This window comes from Lynx rufus, unplaced genomic scaffold, assembly GCF_022079265.1.
Source record: "Lynx rufus isolate CCGP_SWC_20201006 ecotype Redwood Valley unplaced genomic scaffold, mLynRuf1.p SCAF_16, whole genome shotgun sequence".
Classification (NCBI taxonomy): Eukaryota; Metazoa; Chordata; class Mammalia; order Carnivora; family Felidae; genus Lynx; species Lynx rufus.
In genome coordinates, this window is record NW_025814830.1 from 4,080,174 (window position 1) to 4,098,742 (window position 18,569).

Below are 18,569 nucleotides of genomic sequence, written 5' to 3' on the forward strand. Positions count from 1 at the left end.
GACCTGAGCTGAAGTCGGACACTTAACTGACTGAGCCACCCAGGTGCCCCTAAATTTTTTTTTTTTTTAATGTTTGTTTACTTTGAGAGAAAAAGCAAGTGAGAATCCCAAGGAGACTCTGCACTGTTAGTAGAGAGCCCAACCCAGGGCTCCATCTCATGAACTGTGAGCCACCCAGGTGCCCCAAGACCTTACTGTATTCATCTTGACTTTGAAGTTCATGTTGACATTGGACAAGTTACTTAACTCTAAAAGGGAAATAGTAATGGTACCTGTCTCATGGTTGGAGTTCATATACAAAAAGCACCTGGCACAAAGAAACTCCTGGATGCCATTGACATCCATTTAGTGCCATTGACAACCATTTAGTGAGTGCCTGCGATGGCCAGCAACCATTACTAACTGGGAATACAGCAGTGGAAGTCACAGACAAAAATGCTGCCCCTCATGTAGCCGACATCCTAATGGAGAGACAATAAATGAGATCCGTGAGGTCAGTATATTATTTCAGATGGTGCTAAGTCCTAAGGATAGCCAGGGAAAACCTCACTGAGTAGGTGAGCAAAGGCTGAAGAAAGTAAAGGAGTGAACCCTGGGGACACTTAAGGGAGAACATTTCAGGAGACGAGACCAGCAAGTGCAAAGGCCCTGAGGCAGGAGTACTTTAGGCCTCAAGAACAGGTGGGGCTGGGCAATGCGAGTACCTTTTGGCTGTTGGGAATAGTGCTCCTGTGAATATTTGTGTATAAATTTTTGAGTATCTGTTTTCCATTCTGGTAATTTTTTTATTCATATTTAAATATCACTCTGGGTTTCATGAAAATGGTAGCCATACCATATATTACTGTCTTTGTTTGTCCAGCACAGGGTCTGTCCTGTTCTACATCTTAGTGGACTTAGTGCCAACACATGCTGGCATATAATGAGTGCTGAATGGTGCTTTTTTTTTTTTTTTTTTTTAAGTTTATTTTGAAAGAGTGAGTGTGCTTGAGTGGGGGAGGGACAGAGAGATGGGGAGAGAGAGAATCCCAAGCAGGCTCCGTGCTGTCAGTGAAAAGCTTGATGCGGGGCTCGATGTCACAAACCATGAGATCGTGACTTGAGTCGAAACCAAGAGTCAGATCCTTATCGGATTGGGCCACCCAGGCGCCCCTGAATGGTTAGTGCTTTTATCGTTATTTTTTTTTAGTAAATGCAGTTGGTACATCAGATGGGTGGGACTTTCCTAATCTCACGTGCTGGCAAGTTGTAGGGAAATGATTCTCTTTAGGAACCAGGATAAAAACAGGTATAGGCAGGTTGGAGGGCAATTTGGTCATCCCCAGTAAAACCAAACTGCAAGTGTCCACAGCCAGCAACTCTGCTTCTGGAGATCATCCTGGAAAAATGCACCTGTGCCAAAGGTGTGAATGAGCATGCTTGTTGCCATGTTGTTCAGGAAAAGAGAAATCGGAGTCATTTCATTTCCTCAGGCTCTGAATGCACACACAAGTTTGCAGATAAAAGATATGCAACAGCTTTTAGCAGCGGCTACCTCACAGGTGTGGGCACCAGGGTGGAGGGTGGTGTTAAGAGAATCTTAGCTCTGTTGGTGATGTGCAAGACATTATTTTAAAGGAAGGACTGGTGTATTAATTCTGTAGTTAAAATATGAATGTTAAAAATGCAGCTAGGGGCCCCTGGGTGGCTCAGTCGGTTAAGCATCTGACTTCAGCTCTGGTCATGATCTCACAGCTCATGAGTTTGAGCCCCACATCGGGCTCTCTTGTCGTCAGCATAGAGCCCACTTAGGAGTCTCTGTCCCCCCCCCACCCCTCCCCTGCGCACATGCTCGTGTGTGTGCACTCTCTCAAAAATAAACATTTTTTTAATGCAGTTAGAAAAAAAAATCTTTCAATAGAAGAGAAACAAAATATACTAAGAATTGTTCTAAAATCTTTCTTAAAATTGACTCTTCTTTTGTTTCCTGACTTCTTTTCCGTGCATGTCTTAACCTGATTTGTTTTCCCTATGGGAAAACTGCTGTTTTTCCTGCCACGTGAGCTCCTTTGGATGTAGTTATGGGTGTTGGAGTAAAGGAGAATGTAACTGCTAATTAGCTGGCTAGTGCTCCCTTAGGGTAAAACTAGTATTTTCAGGGGAAGGAAGGGAGGAGAGAGGAGGTTGGGAATATCGAATCCAAGAAGCATTTAGGTGCCAGCTGGAGGCAGCCCACAGGAGCAGGCAGCTGAGGCAGGATGTCGTTGCCTCGGCCAAGCTGGTTCCCCTCTGAGAGCCTGTTTCTTCCTCTCTCCAGCGAGGATAATAAGCCTGCCTAAGAGGAGTCCTAAGATCTAGTAAGTGAAAAATGAACAGCGCGTCCGGCACATGACATTTTGTGTGCGAAGGGGTAGAGAGCTCACTGCGTTTGCTTAAATGAATCAGAAGTCTGACAAGGGGCACAGGAGACCTAGCCGCGTTTCTTCAGGGAGGAGAGCTGGTGGCTGTGGGGACAGGGGAAGACGGAGACCAGGGTATTATTTCCCTTTCGAATGTAGAACCACGTGAACAGACTGCTTGCGAAAAGAATTTTAAAAATTTCTAAAACAGCCACCACGTCAGTGGGTAGAGAAATGGAACACGTGTGACAAAGCTTCCGTAGCAGTTAGCATGCAGGGACATTTAGGGACCTGGTCAGGGCACTCCGCCTGGGAGAAGGAAGAGACAGGCAGCAGTGAGACAAGCAGTGAGGCTTTCCACCGCTCCTCCCCCTGAAGAGCAAACAGAGGGACAGACACGCCTTCTGCTTGTCATCTCCTCACAGGTGTCTAATATTTAACACAAGTTCGATACACCTGGGGGTGGAAGGGCCGCGAGTGTGCTGGTCCTCAGGGAGGGGCGGGCTGGAGGAAGTTAGGACCAGAATCCCAAGCGGCCTAAGGAGGTGAGAGGTGGGTGTCTATCCTGCCCTCTCTGTCGGGGACACCATGTACTGCCGAGAGAAAGGCCTCTAGGCAGTGGCGAGTACTGAGGTTTCCCTGCTGCCCATTTCGCTTAGGAAAGCATCCCTGCCCCTCCCAGAGGCTCCGTTTCCTGGTTTCCTGCAACCGGGGTTGGCCGTGCCCACCGGGCAGGGCGGTCGTGTAAGAGCCCACGAGTGACCCGGACCCCGACCGCCACCCTCCTTCCCAGCCCCCCGCGGGGTGGGTGGGGGTCCTTCAAAACAAGATCCTGTGGCACAGAGCCCTCCTGTGGCTTCATACTGCACCCCAGTCTGGCCGCACACCCCCTCACTGCTGCCTCTTCAGCCTGGAACAGCGGAGACTCTGTCTTGGTTACGGTCTGGTCAGCGAGCTGCTCTGTGCTTATCAGTTGATTTCCATTCCCGTAGGGTAGGCTCTGTGAACTCACCTGTTCCCTGTGGGTTAGAGGGGTTTTCTTTGACTCCGAGAGAGAGGGGAACCGATTCAAGAGAAGTTTAAGAAGCAGGGTTGGTGGACTTGGGGTGAGTGGCCGACGAACGCATGTTGGTGAGACAGCCCAGGGGGAGACGGTTGTGGGGGCGGGGGCAGCAGAGTAGACGGGGAGTTCCTGCATTGACGCACTTGGCAAAGGCTCCAGCCGGCGTTTGAGCCTCAGTGGGGACCAGATTTCCCTGGCTGCGCCGATGGGGGCCAAAGGCGAAGGTCCCTTCAGTCTCTCATTTTCCCCCTTTTCTCTCCTGCTCCCCTTGATTCTTCTCTGGTTTCTGTGCCTGTGATCACACTTCCTGCAAGTTCTTAAATTGCTAATTGTCTTCCTTTTCTTTTTCTTTCTTTCCTTCATTTTATTTTAAATCTCTCCACCCAGGAGATCCAGAGTCTCCCCATTAAATTGCTGATTTCTTGGGGGGAAAGGGTGGCTCCCACCCAGATGGCTCATCCTTGCTTCCTGGGCGCCACCTGGCCTTGGCGTTGTTGGCAGCGCCACCAGGTGGCTGTGGGCCGAAATGTCAGGAGCATCTGTTCCAGTTGCTCCCAGAATAATAAGAGAGTAGCTTTTCCTGGGCCCCAAGGGTGTACCGTGTGGTAAGTGCCTGACGTGGATCAGACAGTTTCATCTTCACAGAGACCACATGATTCATGAGCTGTAACCCCCATTTTTCACATGAGGAAACAGGCATGGCGGTGAGTTTAGAATCTAAGATCCCAGGGTTAGGAGTGGAGAAGCAGGGGCTCTGGCAGGTGGGCTGCAGAGCCTGGCCAGGTGACTCGTGGAAAAGGACGAGCAAAGGCCCCTGTCCTCAGAGTGCACAGAAGTCCACGGTCTGGACATTTTTTTTTTTTTTTAAGTTTGTTTATTTTAGAGAGACAGCGCGAGCAGGGGAGGGGCAGAGAGAGAGGGAGACACAGAATCCAAAGCAGGCTCCCGGCTCTGAGCTGTCAGCACGGAGCCCAGTCACTCGAACTCTCGAACCGCGAGATCATGACCTGAGCCGAAGTCGGACACTCAACCGACTGAGCCACCCGGGTGCCCCCACAGTCTGGACCTCTAATGACCCCTACTGACCTACTGCTTGCAGTCCCTCTCCTGGCCCATCAGTGGACTAGAAAACCCTGGACTCACAATCCCAAGCCCCACCGAGGAGCCCTGGGAAATAGAGCCGTTTGGCTTGACTTATTGCTGCCCCAAATGAAATGGAGTAGAACCGGTGTAAAGGAGGGGACAGCCTCTATCTCTACCCCAGTGGGGTAAGCCTGGTGTGGAAGGGTCGGTCACTTAAGCTTCTGAGGTGAGAAGATGAAGGCCAGCTTTAGGATCAGAAAAGGAAGCAGCATCATGGCTTTGTCTCTGCTAGATGGACTGGAGGCAGTCTGCCTCTGTGACCTGGCCCCCAGCTCCCCCTCCCCACTGCCTGCCGCTCCCGCCACAGCTATAGAGAAGCTGCCTGTATGTGTGTCAGTCCTGCGGTGACATGTCTGCCCAGAGAACCTCACTCATCCTTCAAGACTTAATTCTGACTTCTCCTCCTCCCATGTTCCAGACAGAACAGCAGGACTGAGCTCCAGAAAGATCTGGATTCCCATCCTGGGACTGGTGTTTGCTGCTGTGTGACCTTGAAGAAGTCACATCACCTTTCTGATCCTGTTTCCCATCCAGAAAGGATTCATTGGGCTGCTATCTAGTATTTCTGGCCCAGTACCATGACATAGGTGGCACTCTGTAAGTGGTAGTTCTGAGTTACCAGGTAGTCAGTCAGTCAGTCACTTACGGAGCGCCTGCTGCATGCCGGCCACCGCTCCAGGTGCTGGGGATAACCACAGTGAACAAAAGCGAGAAATCCTGTGGGCGGACACCATCTCCATTATGAGCCCTCCTTGGTGCTCCCAGGCCACCTTTCCCTCCCTCTGTCACAGATGGCTTGTTGCTGGGTTTCATACACATCCGCACCGCTGATGAGGTCGCCCCAGCAGCAGAGGACATCCTGATTCTCAGAATCGCAGCTGCATGTTCTTTTCCCACTGGCTCCCCAGCTGCCGGGGCCCAGCAACTGCCGCAGCCTCCCGCCTTGGTCCTGATGCACAGAGGCAGACCTGCCCCGGCCCTGTCTCCTCTCGCTCTAGCCCTTTTCTCGACCCCAACTCTAGGATGTGTTTCCCAGCTATGTATCTAGATTTAGGCCATCCTGTTCCCTCTCCCCTATTCCTCTGTCCACTTCCTATTGCTGTCGTAACAAACGATCATAAACTTAGTGGCTTAAAACAACACAAGTTTATCCTCTTACAGTTCTAGAAGTCAGAAATCTGAAATGGGTCCACAGGATCTCATTCCTTCTGGAAACTCAGAGAGAATCCATCTTTTCTGTCTTCTAGAGACCCCCTACATTCCTTGGTTTGTGGTCCAAGCCCTGTCTTCAGAGCCAGCAACACAGCATCTCTCGGAATTTTCTTCCCATGCTCACACCTCCTGACTCTTCTGCCACCTCCCATTCCACCTAAGGACCCTTGTGATTACATTCAGGGCCCATGCTGCCATCCAGGGTGATCTATCTCCCCATCTCGAAATCCTTAATTTAATCACACATGCAAGGTCCTTTTTTGCCATGTGAGGTCTCCTATTCACAGGTTCTGGGGCTAGGGGGGTGGACACATATGAAGGCCATTATTCTATCACCTAGACACTCCCCACCTCCCCCCATTGCCTTCTCAATCCTTCCATTCCTTTCAGTCCAAGGCTGAGGTTTCCCCCTCCATATTCATTCCCAAACACCCCTGTTTCAGATAGAGGAAAGGGGCTGGGACAGGGAGAGAGAGAGTCCCAGGTGCAGGGACAGTGGCCCCTGCACCTTAACCACACTGGCTGCCTGTCGTCATGTCCCACCCAGGACTTTGTTGTGGCTCTTCCCTCGGTGTGACTCAGTCAACCCCTTTGCCCCCGTGCTGCCACCGTGTTCCCCTTTCCCTGCCCCACTTTTGCTTCCTCCATAGTGTTTAGCCTATTCTAGCATGCTGTATAATTCCTTTGTGAAGTTCGTTGTTCTCCTGTCTCCTTGGCTGGAATACAAGCCTCGTGAGAGCAAGGAGCCTCTGTCTCAGTCACAGCCATAATCCCAGGGCCTCGAACGGTGTCTGGACATAGCAGGTGCTCACAAATAGTTGTTGTATGAGTGAATGTTGCACTGCAGAGAGTCTGGTTTGTCTCCGTTGTCATCCCTGTACATAGAATAGGGCTGAGTAAGTAATAGAGTAAATAAATTAGATAATCTGAGTTGGGATTTGGAGTGGCAAAGGAACTGCACAGGTCAGGTTAGTGGACCTGAGTGAAGTTGGAGGTGGTGGCAGAGAACGGTGGTCTTCAAAGCCGGGGCGGGGGCTGGGGGTGGTCAGAATCTCGGACTCTCCTGGGCTGTGAAGGCGGACGGATGTGGTGTGAAAAACAAGGACAGAGGCAGGGCAGGCCGCTCTGTCGCCGACTTCCTCAGTGACTTCGAGGCAGCCCCTCCTTACTCTGGGCCCACTTGGGCGTCACCTCTGTGGCCCATCTAGCCCTCAGCACCTGGCCCAAGCACCGTCCGCTTCTCTTGTAGGGAAGTTTGCCCGTTTGGTGAAAGTGGAAAAGTCTTGAAATAGTGTATGTTTTTCAGACACGTTTGTGAGAAACTCCCAAGGTCCTGGTCTTGGTTGACGGCATCGTTAACTGAGACAGCCCCGCACAGCCATCACTCCATTTCTTTACATTTCCCAAACCGCGGTTCTCTCTCCTCTGTCCTCAGAGTCCTGGCTCTGGCTTCTGGCCTAGACCATCACCCTGGCCTCCTCCAGTCCGTTCCCCACACGTACATCTGCCATGTTAGTCTCCCTACCCGTGAAGTGCCTCCCTGGCTGCCTCGAAACCAAGTTTGAGGCATCAGCATGTCATTTCTTGACCAACAGCTCCCGTCACGTGGTGCTATACACACACTGTGCACCGTGGTCCCCGAGACCACCCTTGTGTTCACTGATTAGTTAGAAGGACTCCTAAAACTCGGCAAACCTGTTAGATTTTGCCCCTGTCACGGCAAAAGAGAGATGAGAGTCAACAAAGGTGAAAGATGCACAGGGCAGAGTCTGGGAGAGACCAGGTGTGAGCTCCCGCTCGTCTCCCAGTGGAGCTGACCCGACAGCACCGCACGTGGTTCTCCAGGCACCGTTGTGTGACCACACACGTGGAGCGTTGCCCTCCAGGGATGCTCCCCTGAGCCCTGGTGCCAGGATCTTCACACAGGCACGGAGCATCTGTGTGACTGATGGTCGTCACTTGGTCTCTGGCCCCTGCCGAGGGCAGGCTGGCAGGATGCTCTGGGGGCTTGGAGGTTATCTCCCAGGAACCAGACACGGGCCAGTCTTTTCTTTGGATAATACGGGCCTGCCGAGTCCACCCTTCACTGTGTGCACAGACACGCCTGCGGTTTCAGCCTCTCTCTGCCCGCGACCAGGCCCTTCTCCCCTCCCGCCTGGCCGATCCTGGCTGATCTCACATCTCCCCTCCACACTCAGTTCCAGGAGAGTGCTCCCCAGAGCCCAGGCCAGCGTGAGGACCTGTCCTTGCTCGTACAACACGTGACCCGGTCCTGTCCCTGCCTGGTGCCCTGGTACTGAAGGTCACGTTTGGCCACCTCAAGGACGAGGGCCATGGCTTAAGTAACCTCTCTGGGCCTCACTCTCCTGGCTTAGGAAAGGGACCTGCTTTCAGGAGTAAATGAGCAATAATACATCTAAAGTGCAAAGCGTGGGGCCGAGTCGGTGTGTGTTTGCCACTGCGAGTAGCTCCTGGCTCCTGTAGAATCAGAAACACGTGAGGCATTTAATAAATGGTGAACCATGAAGCCACAAAAGCCCCCCACGGAAAATTGTTTTTCTTTTAGTTTTTTAACAGCTACAGAGACCTTTTTATAAATGCTCTTGTGGAAAAATTTAGCTGCAGCTTATTCATAGAAGTTCTGTGGGGCTGAGGTCTTGAGAACTGAGACGCGTAGGTGGTAGCTGTTCGGAGGCTGTTGGCCGCCAGTAACCCGAACGGACCTGGCTTGATGCGGCACTTGAGTGGGGAGCTGGGCTCTCATGAAGAAGGGGTCCAGTGCGGGGCGCCGGCGGCCCTGGGGGCTCAGGCGTTGCTGTGGCGGGAGAGAAGGGACCTTTCCCGGAACCCCCGGAAGAGCTTTATAAAAATGCCACGGCCGGGGCGCCGCCCCCAAGAACCTGCCCCCAGAAGTGCTGATGGGCAGCCAGCCAAGGTCCCCAGGCTTAGACCAGGCAGCCCCGAGGTCCTCTCCTTAGAGGCGTGTGTCTATGCGGAACAGGAGAACGGAATGGCAGGCTCTGCCAGGAAGGCAGAGGGTGCAGTGGACGTTGGAGAGGGGCAGCCGCCACAGGTTTCCTCAGACCCGGGCCACAAGAGGATCCCTGGAGACCCTTGCAGAAGTAAAACTGGTCCTGAAGAGGGAGAGGGGAAAGGAATCGGGACTTGGGGATGCCTTCCCTGGGCCAGGCTTCTCAGTTGTGACCTTGTTCTTCACAGTGGGAGGGGATTGTCCTCCTTACAGAGGGAGGCACTGAGGCTTGGAGAGGCTCAGGAATAACTTGCCCCAGTCCCCACGGCTAGCAGTGGAAGCAGAGTTCGAACACAGGTCTTGAAGTCTGAAGAACCAACCTCGTGCCTCAGGACAGGGAGCTGTCTTGCCTCCGAACTACCTTTGCTGTCTTGGATGAAAGGGAAGTAAGAAACGCGGGTATTGGATGGAGGCTGGGGTGCAGAACAGCGTCCGTGCCCCAAAGCAGGGCTGCCTGCCCTGTGACCAGGTGCACCTGTTTGACAGGGTAGAACTAAAGAGGGGTTTACAGCCCAAGGCCAGGGTTCAGGGCCCACTGTGGGATAAGAATGGACAAGTTACTTCCATCTGAGCCTCTCTTTTCCCATCTGTGCCGGGGCACAGTCATCCCGACCTCTCTGTAGGATCGGTGTGAAATTAGCTGGGGGTCTGGCTAGGGAGAGTGTACGTAGCACGGTGCCGGGCACACCTGGCTGCCTGGAAATCCCCCCGGGGTCTACATCTCGTGGCAGCCTACCGTGAATTCGCGTTAAACTTGAGGTCGGCCTCAACCCCCGCGTTTCTTTCAGAAGAACTTCTTTACAGCTGGGTGTTTGCGGCCCCTCCTGGGCTCCTTCTTTCCTCACCAGCTTCCAGAGGCTGTCCCCAAAGTAAAACTTTCAGGCGTGTGCCTGCGCATGGCAGCAGTGATAACAAGCACCCTAACTCGCATCCCACGGATGCTGGCCTCGCTTCAGCCCAGTAGCTGCCGCCCCACTTTCCTGATAAGGGAACTGAGTCTCAGAGGGGTTTCCTGTCCCTCGTTTGAAACCGGAGCCCTAGGGAGCCACTAGGTCCTACCTCAGGTCTGTCAGATATTTTATGCTTTCCAACCGTGTTCTTTCCCCATGGCTGCTCTCACAAATTTACAGCAGCTTCTTGGCTTAAAATGACAGATTTATTTTCTTACAGTTCAGGAGGTCAAAGTCCGAATTCAGTCTCAAAAGGGCTAAAAGCAGGGTGTCAGCAGGGCACCTGCTGTCACCTTTTTCTAGCTTCTAGAGGTCTGTGTGTTCCCATGCTTGGGGCACTTCCTCTGCATCTCAAAACCATGAATTTAATCACACCTGGAAATTCCTTTTGCCGCACACAGCAGCATATTCCCAGGTTCCAGGGATTCGGGTGTGGGCATCTTCAGGGGGACCACATGGTTAATAGCACTTCCCATACTGACTCCACTGGAAACTATTTAGGGCTCCCACCACCTTCAGGGTCAGCTCTACCTCCCCACCTCGGTCTGGCCCCACCCCAACCCCAGTCACCTTTGAGGCAGGGCCAGCCTAGGGGAGGCTTGTTTAATTCAGTAACTCCATCTATCCTACTTGAGTTGTGATTTTAAAACCTGGCTGCATAAGTTCACTGGTTCCTCAGACTGAATCCACACCCTATAATTTGAGCCTCTTTGAAACACCAGGCTTATAGATTATGTCCCTCCATTGTATGGACAGAACAAACATCAAAGTAGAAAGGAGATGGTGTGGTCCCACCACCCAAAGATGGGCCCTGTCCACATCGGTGCGTCTCCTTCCTGTGCTCCTTTTTTTCTTTTTTCTTTTTTTTTTTTTTAATTTTTATTTAAAAAAATTTTTTTAATGTTTATTTATTTCAAGAGAGAGAAAGAGACACAGAATCTGAACCAGGCTCCAGGCTCTGAGCCATCAGCACAGAGCCCAACGCAGAGCTCGAATTCATGAGCCATGAGATCATGACCTGAGCCGAAGTCAGGCCCTCAACTGAGCCACCCAGGCACCCCTCAAATTTTTATTTAAATTCTAGTTTGGTTAACATACATACAGTGTAACATTGGTTTCAGGAGTAGAATTTAGTGACTCAACACTTACCTGTAACCCCCAGTGCTGATCCTAACAAGTTCCCTCCTTAATGCCCATCAGCCGTTTAGCCCTTCCCACCCTCCTTGAAAGTTCTGTTTTCCACAGCTGAGATCACACTGCACTAGTGATGTGCATTCTGCCCAGGTCCCTTTGTTGTCACTTCTTACATTTCTTGTGTGTCCTAAGAGTCTGTCAGTAGGTGTAACGCAGCTCTTCCCTTACACAGAAAACTTAATCCCCTCGCTTGGTGTGAGAAAGTGCCCTGTTTTCCGGGACCCATGCTGGACCAGTAGAAGTCAGCAAACAGGCCCGTGGCCTGGGGTCAGCTCCTGGCCCCACCCCTTGCTGGCTGGGAGATCCTGGGCAAGTCACCGCAGCCCTCTGAGCCCCTCTGTCCTCACCCCACTGTCTCGAGGACAGAATCCCTGTCTCCAGGTATTAGTGAGAGTGAGCGTCTGTGAGCAGCCCCTGCGTCAGCTAACAGGTGACTCTGCTTGGGTCTTTTTCAGTCAGAAATCGTAGAAATCTAGTCGGCTTAGACTGAACAGGGTTGTGCTGGCTCACGGAGCTTCTAAGGAAGATGGGGTGGGGCCTCTGAGTACGTGTAGATCCTCTGGGCCACATGATCACTTTCTCCCTCTCCCCACTGTCACTGTCTCTGGTGGCAGCTCGGCTGCAGATGGCCGAAAAGGAGGGGGGTGCCCCACATGTGCATCCTCTGTGCCCTACACCTGCAGGTGAAGGCCACCTCCTCTTGAGTGCCTGGAGAGCAGTCCCAGGGGAGGTCTGAGTTAGCTGACTGGGGTCTCCCGTCCACCCCTGAGTTAGAAGGAGGGCAGAGGGATGCGCCAACACGCCCTCCATCCTCCTAACAGGTCAGGGGTGTGCACAGATGGGACCTTCGCCACCTCAGGCCCTGCCGTGCAGCTCAGCTTTCTGGGGTCTTTCTGTGAGTCCAGAAGGGCAGTCAGCGTGGCACTCGGCCAGATCAGCCCACCGCCCACCACCTCCCACCTGTGGTTGGCACGGTATCCTGGGCAGCCGGTCCTCCAGGTGTTACTTTGTGTGCCCTCCTCGGGGCTGAGGTCAGCTCAGGTGCCTGCTCTTTGGCCTTCTCTTCCACGGCAGCAGATACTCCTGCTTGTGCTGAACCTGGCTGCGCATGGCCCAAGCACATCTAGCCCCGAGCACCTGACCCCCAGGGCACCGGCTTATGCTTCCGAATCTTCCTTTCTAGTTTAACAGGGCCTGTCTGGGCTGTAGCAGGGAGCAGGGTGGCGAACACGTATTATAATTATGCAAAGTCTCGCCACCCTCCACACGCTCCATCATGCCATTGAGGTTGCCTTTCCCAAACTGCCATCTGATCATGTGACTTACTGTGCTTTGAAAATCTTCCCAAGGTTGCAGACACCGAGGGATTTGCTCTGGAAGTCAGAGTAGCCGCTGCCGCCGAATCTGGAGCCATGAGCTTTAATTTTGGAGGCACTGGGGCCCCCACAGGCGGGTTCACGTTTGGCACCGCAAAGACGGCAACAACCACGCCTGCTACCGGCTTCTCTTTCTCTACGTCTGGCACTGGCGGGTTTAACTTTGGGACTCCCTCCCAGCCAGCTGCAAGCACCCCTTCTACTGGCCTGTTCTCGCTCACCACCCAAGCTCCAGCGACACAGACCCCAGGGTTCAGTTTTGGAACCACAACTCCTGCTACGGGAGGAACGGGATTCTCCTTAGGGATCAGCGCTCCGAAGCTAAACCTGAGCAATGCAGCCGCCACCCCAGCCACTGCTCACCCTGGCGGCTTTGGGCTCGGCGGCAGCACCCTCACCAACGCCATCTCGAGCACTGTCACCTCCAGCCAGAGCACAGCACCCGCTGGCTTTGTGTTCGGCTCCACCACCACCTCTGCCGCTCCGTCCACCACACCGGGGGGATTCTCGTTCACAGGCGGAAGCACGTCCCAGAGCGGGACCTCCGGTTTCAATATTGGCTCCATGGGGAGTTTGGCCCAGCCCACGGCACTGGGCGGACTGCCCTTCACTCCCGCCACGCCGGCAACCACTGGAGCAGGAGCCACTCAGCCAGCTGCTCCTGCACCCGCCGCGGCCACCACCAGTGCCGGGCCCACGCTGTTCGCCTCGCTAGTGACTGCTCCAGCCTCCTCCACCACCACCGGGCTTTCCCTTTGTACCCCGTCGACCACAGCTGCGGCACCCGGGGCCGGGACGCTGGGCTTCAGCTTAAAGGCCCCCGGGGCGGCTTCTACCTCCTCCACGACAACATCCACTGCCACTGCCACCACTGCCACAGCCACCACCACGGCGGCCACCACCACCGCCGGCTTTGCCTTGAATCTGAAGCCGCTGGCACCGGCCGGGATCGCCAGCAACGCACCAGCTGCCGCGACCGTGCCTCCTGGCTCCGGTGCACCCACGGGGGCGTCCGCCAGTCCCGTGATGACCTACGCCCAGCTGGAGAGTCTGATCAACAAGTGGAGCCTGGAGCTGGAGGACCAGGAGCGGCACTTTTTGCAGCAGGCCACACAGGTCAACGCCTGGGACCGCACGCTGATCGAGAATGGGGAGAAGATCACTACCCTCCACCGCGAGGTGGAGAAAGTGAAGCTGGACCAGAAGAGGCTGGACCAAGAGCTCGACTTCATCCTGTCTCAGCAAAAGGAGCTGGAAGACCTGCTGAGCCCGCTGGAGGAGTCGGTCAAGGAGCAGAGCGGGACCGTCTACCTGCAGCACGCCGACGAGGAGCGCGAGAAAACCTACAAGCTCGCCGAGAACATCGACGCGCAGCTGAAGCGCATGGCTCAAGACCTCAAGGACATCATCGAGCACCTGAACACGTCTGGAGGTCCCGCCGACACCAGCGACCCCCTGCAGCAGATCTGCAAGATCCTCAACGCGCACATGGACTCGCTGCAGTGGATCGACCAGAACTCGGCCCTGCTGCAGAGGAAGGTGGAGGAGGTGACCAAGGTGTGTGAGGGGCGTCGCAAAGAGCAGGAGCGCAGCTTCCGGATCACGTTCGACTGAGCTGCCGGCCGTCTTCAGGGCCCGTGGGTTCCGAGGGTGTTGGGGGCAGTGGGCGCCGCGTAATTATTGTCTGGTTTTTGGTTGCAGTGAATACTTGTTTGCTCCTTTCTTCCAAACGACTGTGCTGTTGAGAACAGTTCTGTGGTCTGGCATTTTGCATTAGTAAAAAGAGAAATATTCCAAGCACTCTGGCCCTGACAGCAGCCTAGTGGGTGTGGTTTCTTTTGTGTATCTTTTGCGTATCCCAGACCCCATCACCTACAACAGCCACCCTCCCCATCCTTCTTGGCTCCAGCCAGGTGCTGGAGAAGTGCTGATTCGCACAAACACCATCCGTCTCCCAGCCAGGGTCCGCTAAGCGACCACTTGTCCAACACATAGTCGTAGGTGCAGTGAAAAGTCTCCGTCTTCGAGGAGACAGCATCCTCGTATGAGGTGTGTGCGTGTGGAAATTCACCACCAGTGCAAAGAAGGGCCTTGTGAATAGAACCGACCGTTGGATGTAGAATTTCAAAGGAGGAAGGACAGGTCAGATGAGGGACTTAAATGAGGTGTTGAGAAAAGGGTCAGACTCGAACCGGGAGGTCTTCACTTTGCTTGGCTGACATGCCTCCTGATTGTCCAGGTCTCCTTATCTTAGGCCTCACCTCCTCCAGGAAGCCCTCTCGGCCACCCCAAAAGCTGGGTCAGATGGCTGTCCTGTGGTCCCTGCACCACACTGAGCTCACACCTTTGATAACACTCGCCACACGATCTTAGGCCAACCGGTTACGTCACTGCCTCACCATAAGAGTGTGAGCCCCTGCGGGCAAGGAGCGTTCCTTATTCCCTTTTGTGACCTCAGCACCATCCCTCACATTTGCGAATGAATGAACAACAGAGATGAAAAAACAGCATAAAATGTTCATCCACAAAATGGCTTGCTGAAATGGCCACGGGTGCCAGAGGCGGCCACAGACTTGGTTCTGAACTTGACCAACGCTAAAGCAAACCTAGTTAGTTACAGTGAGATCCAGTGTCCAGAAGAACAGAAGGCAGCCAGTTGTATCCCAAGTGTCTTTTGTATTTGTCTTTACAGTTCGCTGCACTGTCTGAAATACCTGTGACTGTATGTTGCTTTCCTAAATAAAATTTATTGTGGAACAAAAAAGATGCCATTAACGTGGATAACTTAGAAGGCTGGGTAAAAAGAGCAGGTTCCAGGTAAAAACCGCATGAAGTGGCTGTTTGTCTGGAACTCAGAAACCAGCAGAACTAGACGACGCATTTAGGCCCGCCTCTGTGCCAAAACGCAAGTGCTATGTTCCTCTGGTGCTGACGGCAGAGGAGGGACACACGGGAGAGTGTGTGCAGGTGACGTTCTAGGTTATATCTTAGATACACATCAACGTTCAGTCCTTTGCCATCGTCCGGAAGGCAGTAGCTCCGCAGCAGCGGGTGCCATGGGCAGCGTCCCTCTCCATTACCTGGGGCTAGCTGGAGGGTGCTCGTTGTGCTTCAGAGGTGGAAAGCAGGTAAAGCTGGGATGCGGATTTGTTCGGGTCATTTCCACATGCCCAACATTGTGCCTCTTGTCCCCAGCTCCCGTAGGCAAGAATGACGCCCAGCAGTTGGATCTGATCTCCTGCTGCGGGGTGGAGAGTCTGTCCCTCCGGCCTTTGCCTCGCTGAGCCTGCTTTTTGCTAAGGAATGCCCAAAGCTTATTCCTGGAGACCTGTGGTCCAGTTGCCCAAAGTCATGACCATAAGTCGTTTCACCATCTTTGGCTTCCCAGAACAAGTGTCTTGCAAAAGCCACAGCAGAGGGAGAAGGGAGCCCCCAGACTAAACCACTTGATTCTCTCTAAAAGCTCCCCACCACCTTCCTGGCAAGTTGGCCTTCAGAGCCTCCGCGACCTGTATCTGACCCCTCTCCCTGAAGGGGGAGGTGGGGTGGGGCAGCCTCAAGTCCCCCTAGAAAGTAGGAAGTAGTTCGTATTTTATACACATTTATTCATTCAACACCCATTTTTGGAGCACCTGCTAAATAGCTGGCCTGGCATCGGGGTCACAAAAATGGGACAGTGTTTCTGCCCACACACAGGTTGCTGGCAGGGGCCAGACAGTCCTGCTAAGATTTCCCCTGAGCTTGCATTTCAAATGTGTATCATTTGCCTGTTTTGCATATTAAACGCTCATAAAACTTAATTGCTTTCATATAGCTGTATTTTTTAATTTTTTTTTTTAGATTTAAAAAAAATTTTTAATGTTTATTTTTGAGAGAGACAGAGCACAAGGAGGGGAGGGGCAGAGAGAGGGGGACACAGAATCTGAAGCAGCTCCAGGCTCCGAGCTGTCAGTCCAGAACCCAATGTGGGGCTCAAACTTACAAACTGTGAGATCAATACCTTAGCTGAAGTCAAGACGCTTAACCGACTGAGCTACGCAGGTGCCCCAGAGCTGTATTTTTTTTTTTTTTTTTTTAATGAAAACATTGAAGTTCCATCTATTTTCTTCCTGTTCCCCAAGGGATCTTGGGCAACCCACTCAAACACAGTTCAAAATCAGGACGATGGCCATGTGGGAGGGCTGGCTACAGTGCTCTGGTGCCACAGGGAAAGCGGCCCCAACAGGCTTCCTCGGGGAGTCAGGGAGGGGTCCCTGAGATTGCAACAGATTCAGCAGCTGACTGGGTACCACCCTGCAGATGATGACTTCATTGTAATTGCCGTTTCCCTTTCCAGGAAGAAAACAGATGCGCTTCTTTGCCACTGCAGACAAATGGCCTCTGCTTAAGGTTCCTCTTCATTAATTAGTACGAAGACAGCCAATGTGGTGACTAAATTTGGAATCAGTGGCTTTTAAAGGTGAATCTCTCCATAAGCTATACCTGCGTTTCTTCTCCCCGTACAGGGATAAGAGTGGCAATTAGATTTGTGGCTATGGCTTTCTGTTAAGCTCAAAGAAACCCTTTCAAACGACTGCCTCTCTATGGCCCAGCACCTTCCCCAGGATCATGCCTCTTCCTGTCAGCCACAGCTTGGCGTCAGAAGGATCAGATGTCCCCAAACAGCACCCTTGATCTTCTAGGGGAGGTTGAAACCAAGGACTCCCAAGCAGTGGTGTGCTGGTAAATGTTGAATAGCTGGCTCTCCAGAGAAGGGGAGAGCCCTCATGGGGTACCGGTTGTTGATCCCATGGTGGAAATACTCCCACCGGGGCTGATTTCAAGCTATCGACTTGAGGTCACTGAACATGACGTCACTGAGCATGAATTTGGGAAATTGACATGCACTATCTAGATACAGTGAATTCACCCCAAGAATATACAGAATAGTAAAATGTAATCCGGTGATTGGGAAGAAATGAGTTTGGAGTAAATCTGTGTTTCAGGAGATTGATCAGAAATTTTTTTTTTTTTTTTTTTTTTTTTTAAAGAATGGCTTGCAGAACGAAACTGAGAAAAAGACCCTAAAAATGAAACCATCCGCTCTCGTGCACTGGTATGAGCCAGCCCCAGCACACCACTGCTCCCAAGTTTTCGATCAACCTTGAAATTACTTGGGTGCCTAAAAAGCCTGCCCTCAGACTCTCCGGGCAGCAGTGTTCTGCAGAACTTCCGGGAACAAAATCCCTCAGCCTCAGAAGCCAGCCCCCAGCCAGGCTTGACTCGGCCACGCTGCCCCTGTGCCTGCCCTAGAGTCCTCACACGTTGGCACCGATCACTTCAAATGCCAGTGACTCACCTGGTGCACACACACACTTCACAGGCAGACACCGTCCTGGTCGCACCCATGACCTCCCAAGATTTCCCCGAGGCAGAAACCAGACCTGGTGCGCTGCTGTGCCAGGTTCAGGCCTGGCCTGGGGCTGTGGGGTCCCATTAAGCCCCTTGGTTCCAAGGACACAGACACCAAATCCACCAACCTGAAAGTAATACTCGCTCATTGACAAAGACCCTCAGCATCACTCAAATGCCAAGTGGGCCCTGTCTTGAGTTTTGATTCAAACCGACTGTTAATTTTTTTTTCTTCTTTTTTTTTTTTTCCAACTGTTAATTTTTTGAGACAATCAGGGAAATGCGGACTTTGGTTTAATGGCATTTTTATTTATTTTTTTAAGTTTATTTTGAGAGACAGAGATAGCACAAGGGGGGGAGGGGCAGAGAGAGAGGGAGAGAATCCCAAGCAGGCTCCACACTGTCAGTGTAGAGCTTGATGCGGGCTTGAACCTGTGAAACCATTCGATCATGACCTGGGAGGAAACCAAGAGTTGGATACTTAACTGACTGAGCCACCCAGGCGCCCCTAATGCCATTTTTAAATGTGATAATGGCATTGTGGTTTTTTTGTTTTTTGTTTTTTTAGTTTAGTTTAAGAGAGAGCACAAGTGGGGGAGGAGCAGAGAGAGAGGGAGAGAATCCCAAGCAGGCTCCACACTGTCAGTGTAGAGCTTGATGCGGGGCTCAAAACTCATGAACCGTGAGATCGTGACCTGAGCCAAAACCAAGACTCGGATGGATATTTAAGTGACTGAGCCACCCAGGTACCCCTGTAGTTTTGGTTTTTGGTTTTTGTTTTTTTAAAGCAAATGAGTTCATATATATTTTTAGAGCAGAAGTTGGTTGGCA

The 18,569-nt window shown here is 52.5% G+C and overlaps 1 protein-coding gene across 5 annotated transcripts in view; it reads left to right on the forward strand.

The window, feature by feature from the left end:
- The window catches only part of NUP62 (nucleoporin 62), a 27,170-nt gene extending 9,094 nt beyond the window's left edge, over nucleotides 1-18,076 (forward strand). For 2 of the 5 annotated variants that reach the window (XM_047077586.1, XM_047077585.1), the window contains exon 2: nucleotides 12,321-15,111. In XM_047077586.1, coding sequence (XP_046933542.1) covers nucleotides 12,384-13,961 — 1,578 coding nt within the window. In that variant the 5' untranslated portion in view covers nucleotides 12,321-12,383 and the 3' untranslated portion in view covers nucleotides 13,962-15,111. Of the gene's footprint in view, nucleotides 1-6,908; nucleotides 8,928-9,127; nucleotides 9,214-12,320; nucleotides 15,112-16,683; nucleotides 16,807-17,377 lie in introns of those variants that run through there. The other 3 variants (XR_006961773.1, XM_047077584.1, XM_047077587.1) reach the window with 3 other exon arrangements.
- Nucleotides 18,077-18,569: the final 493 nt, after the last annotated feature.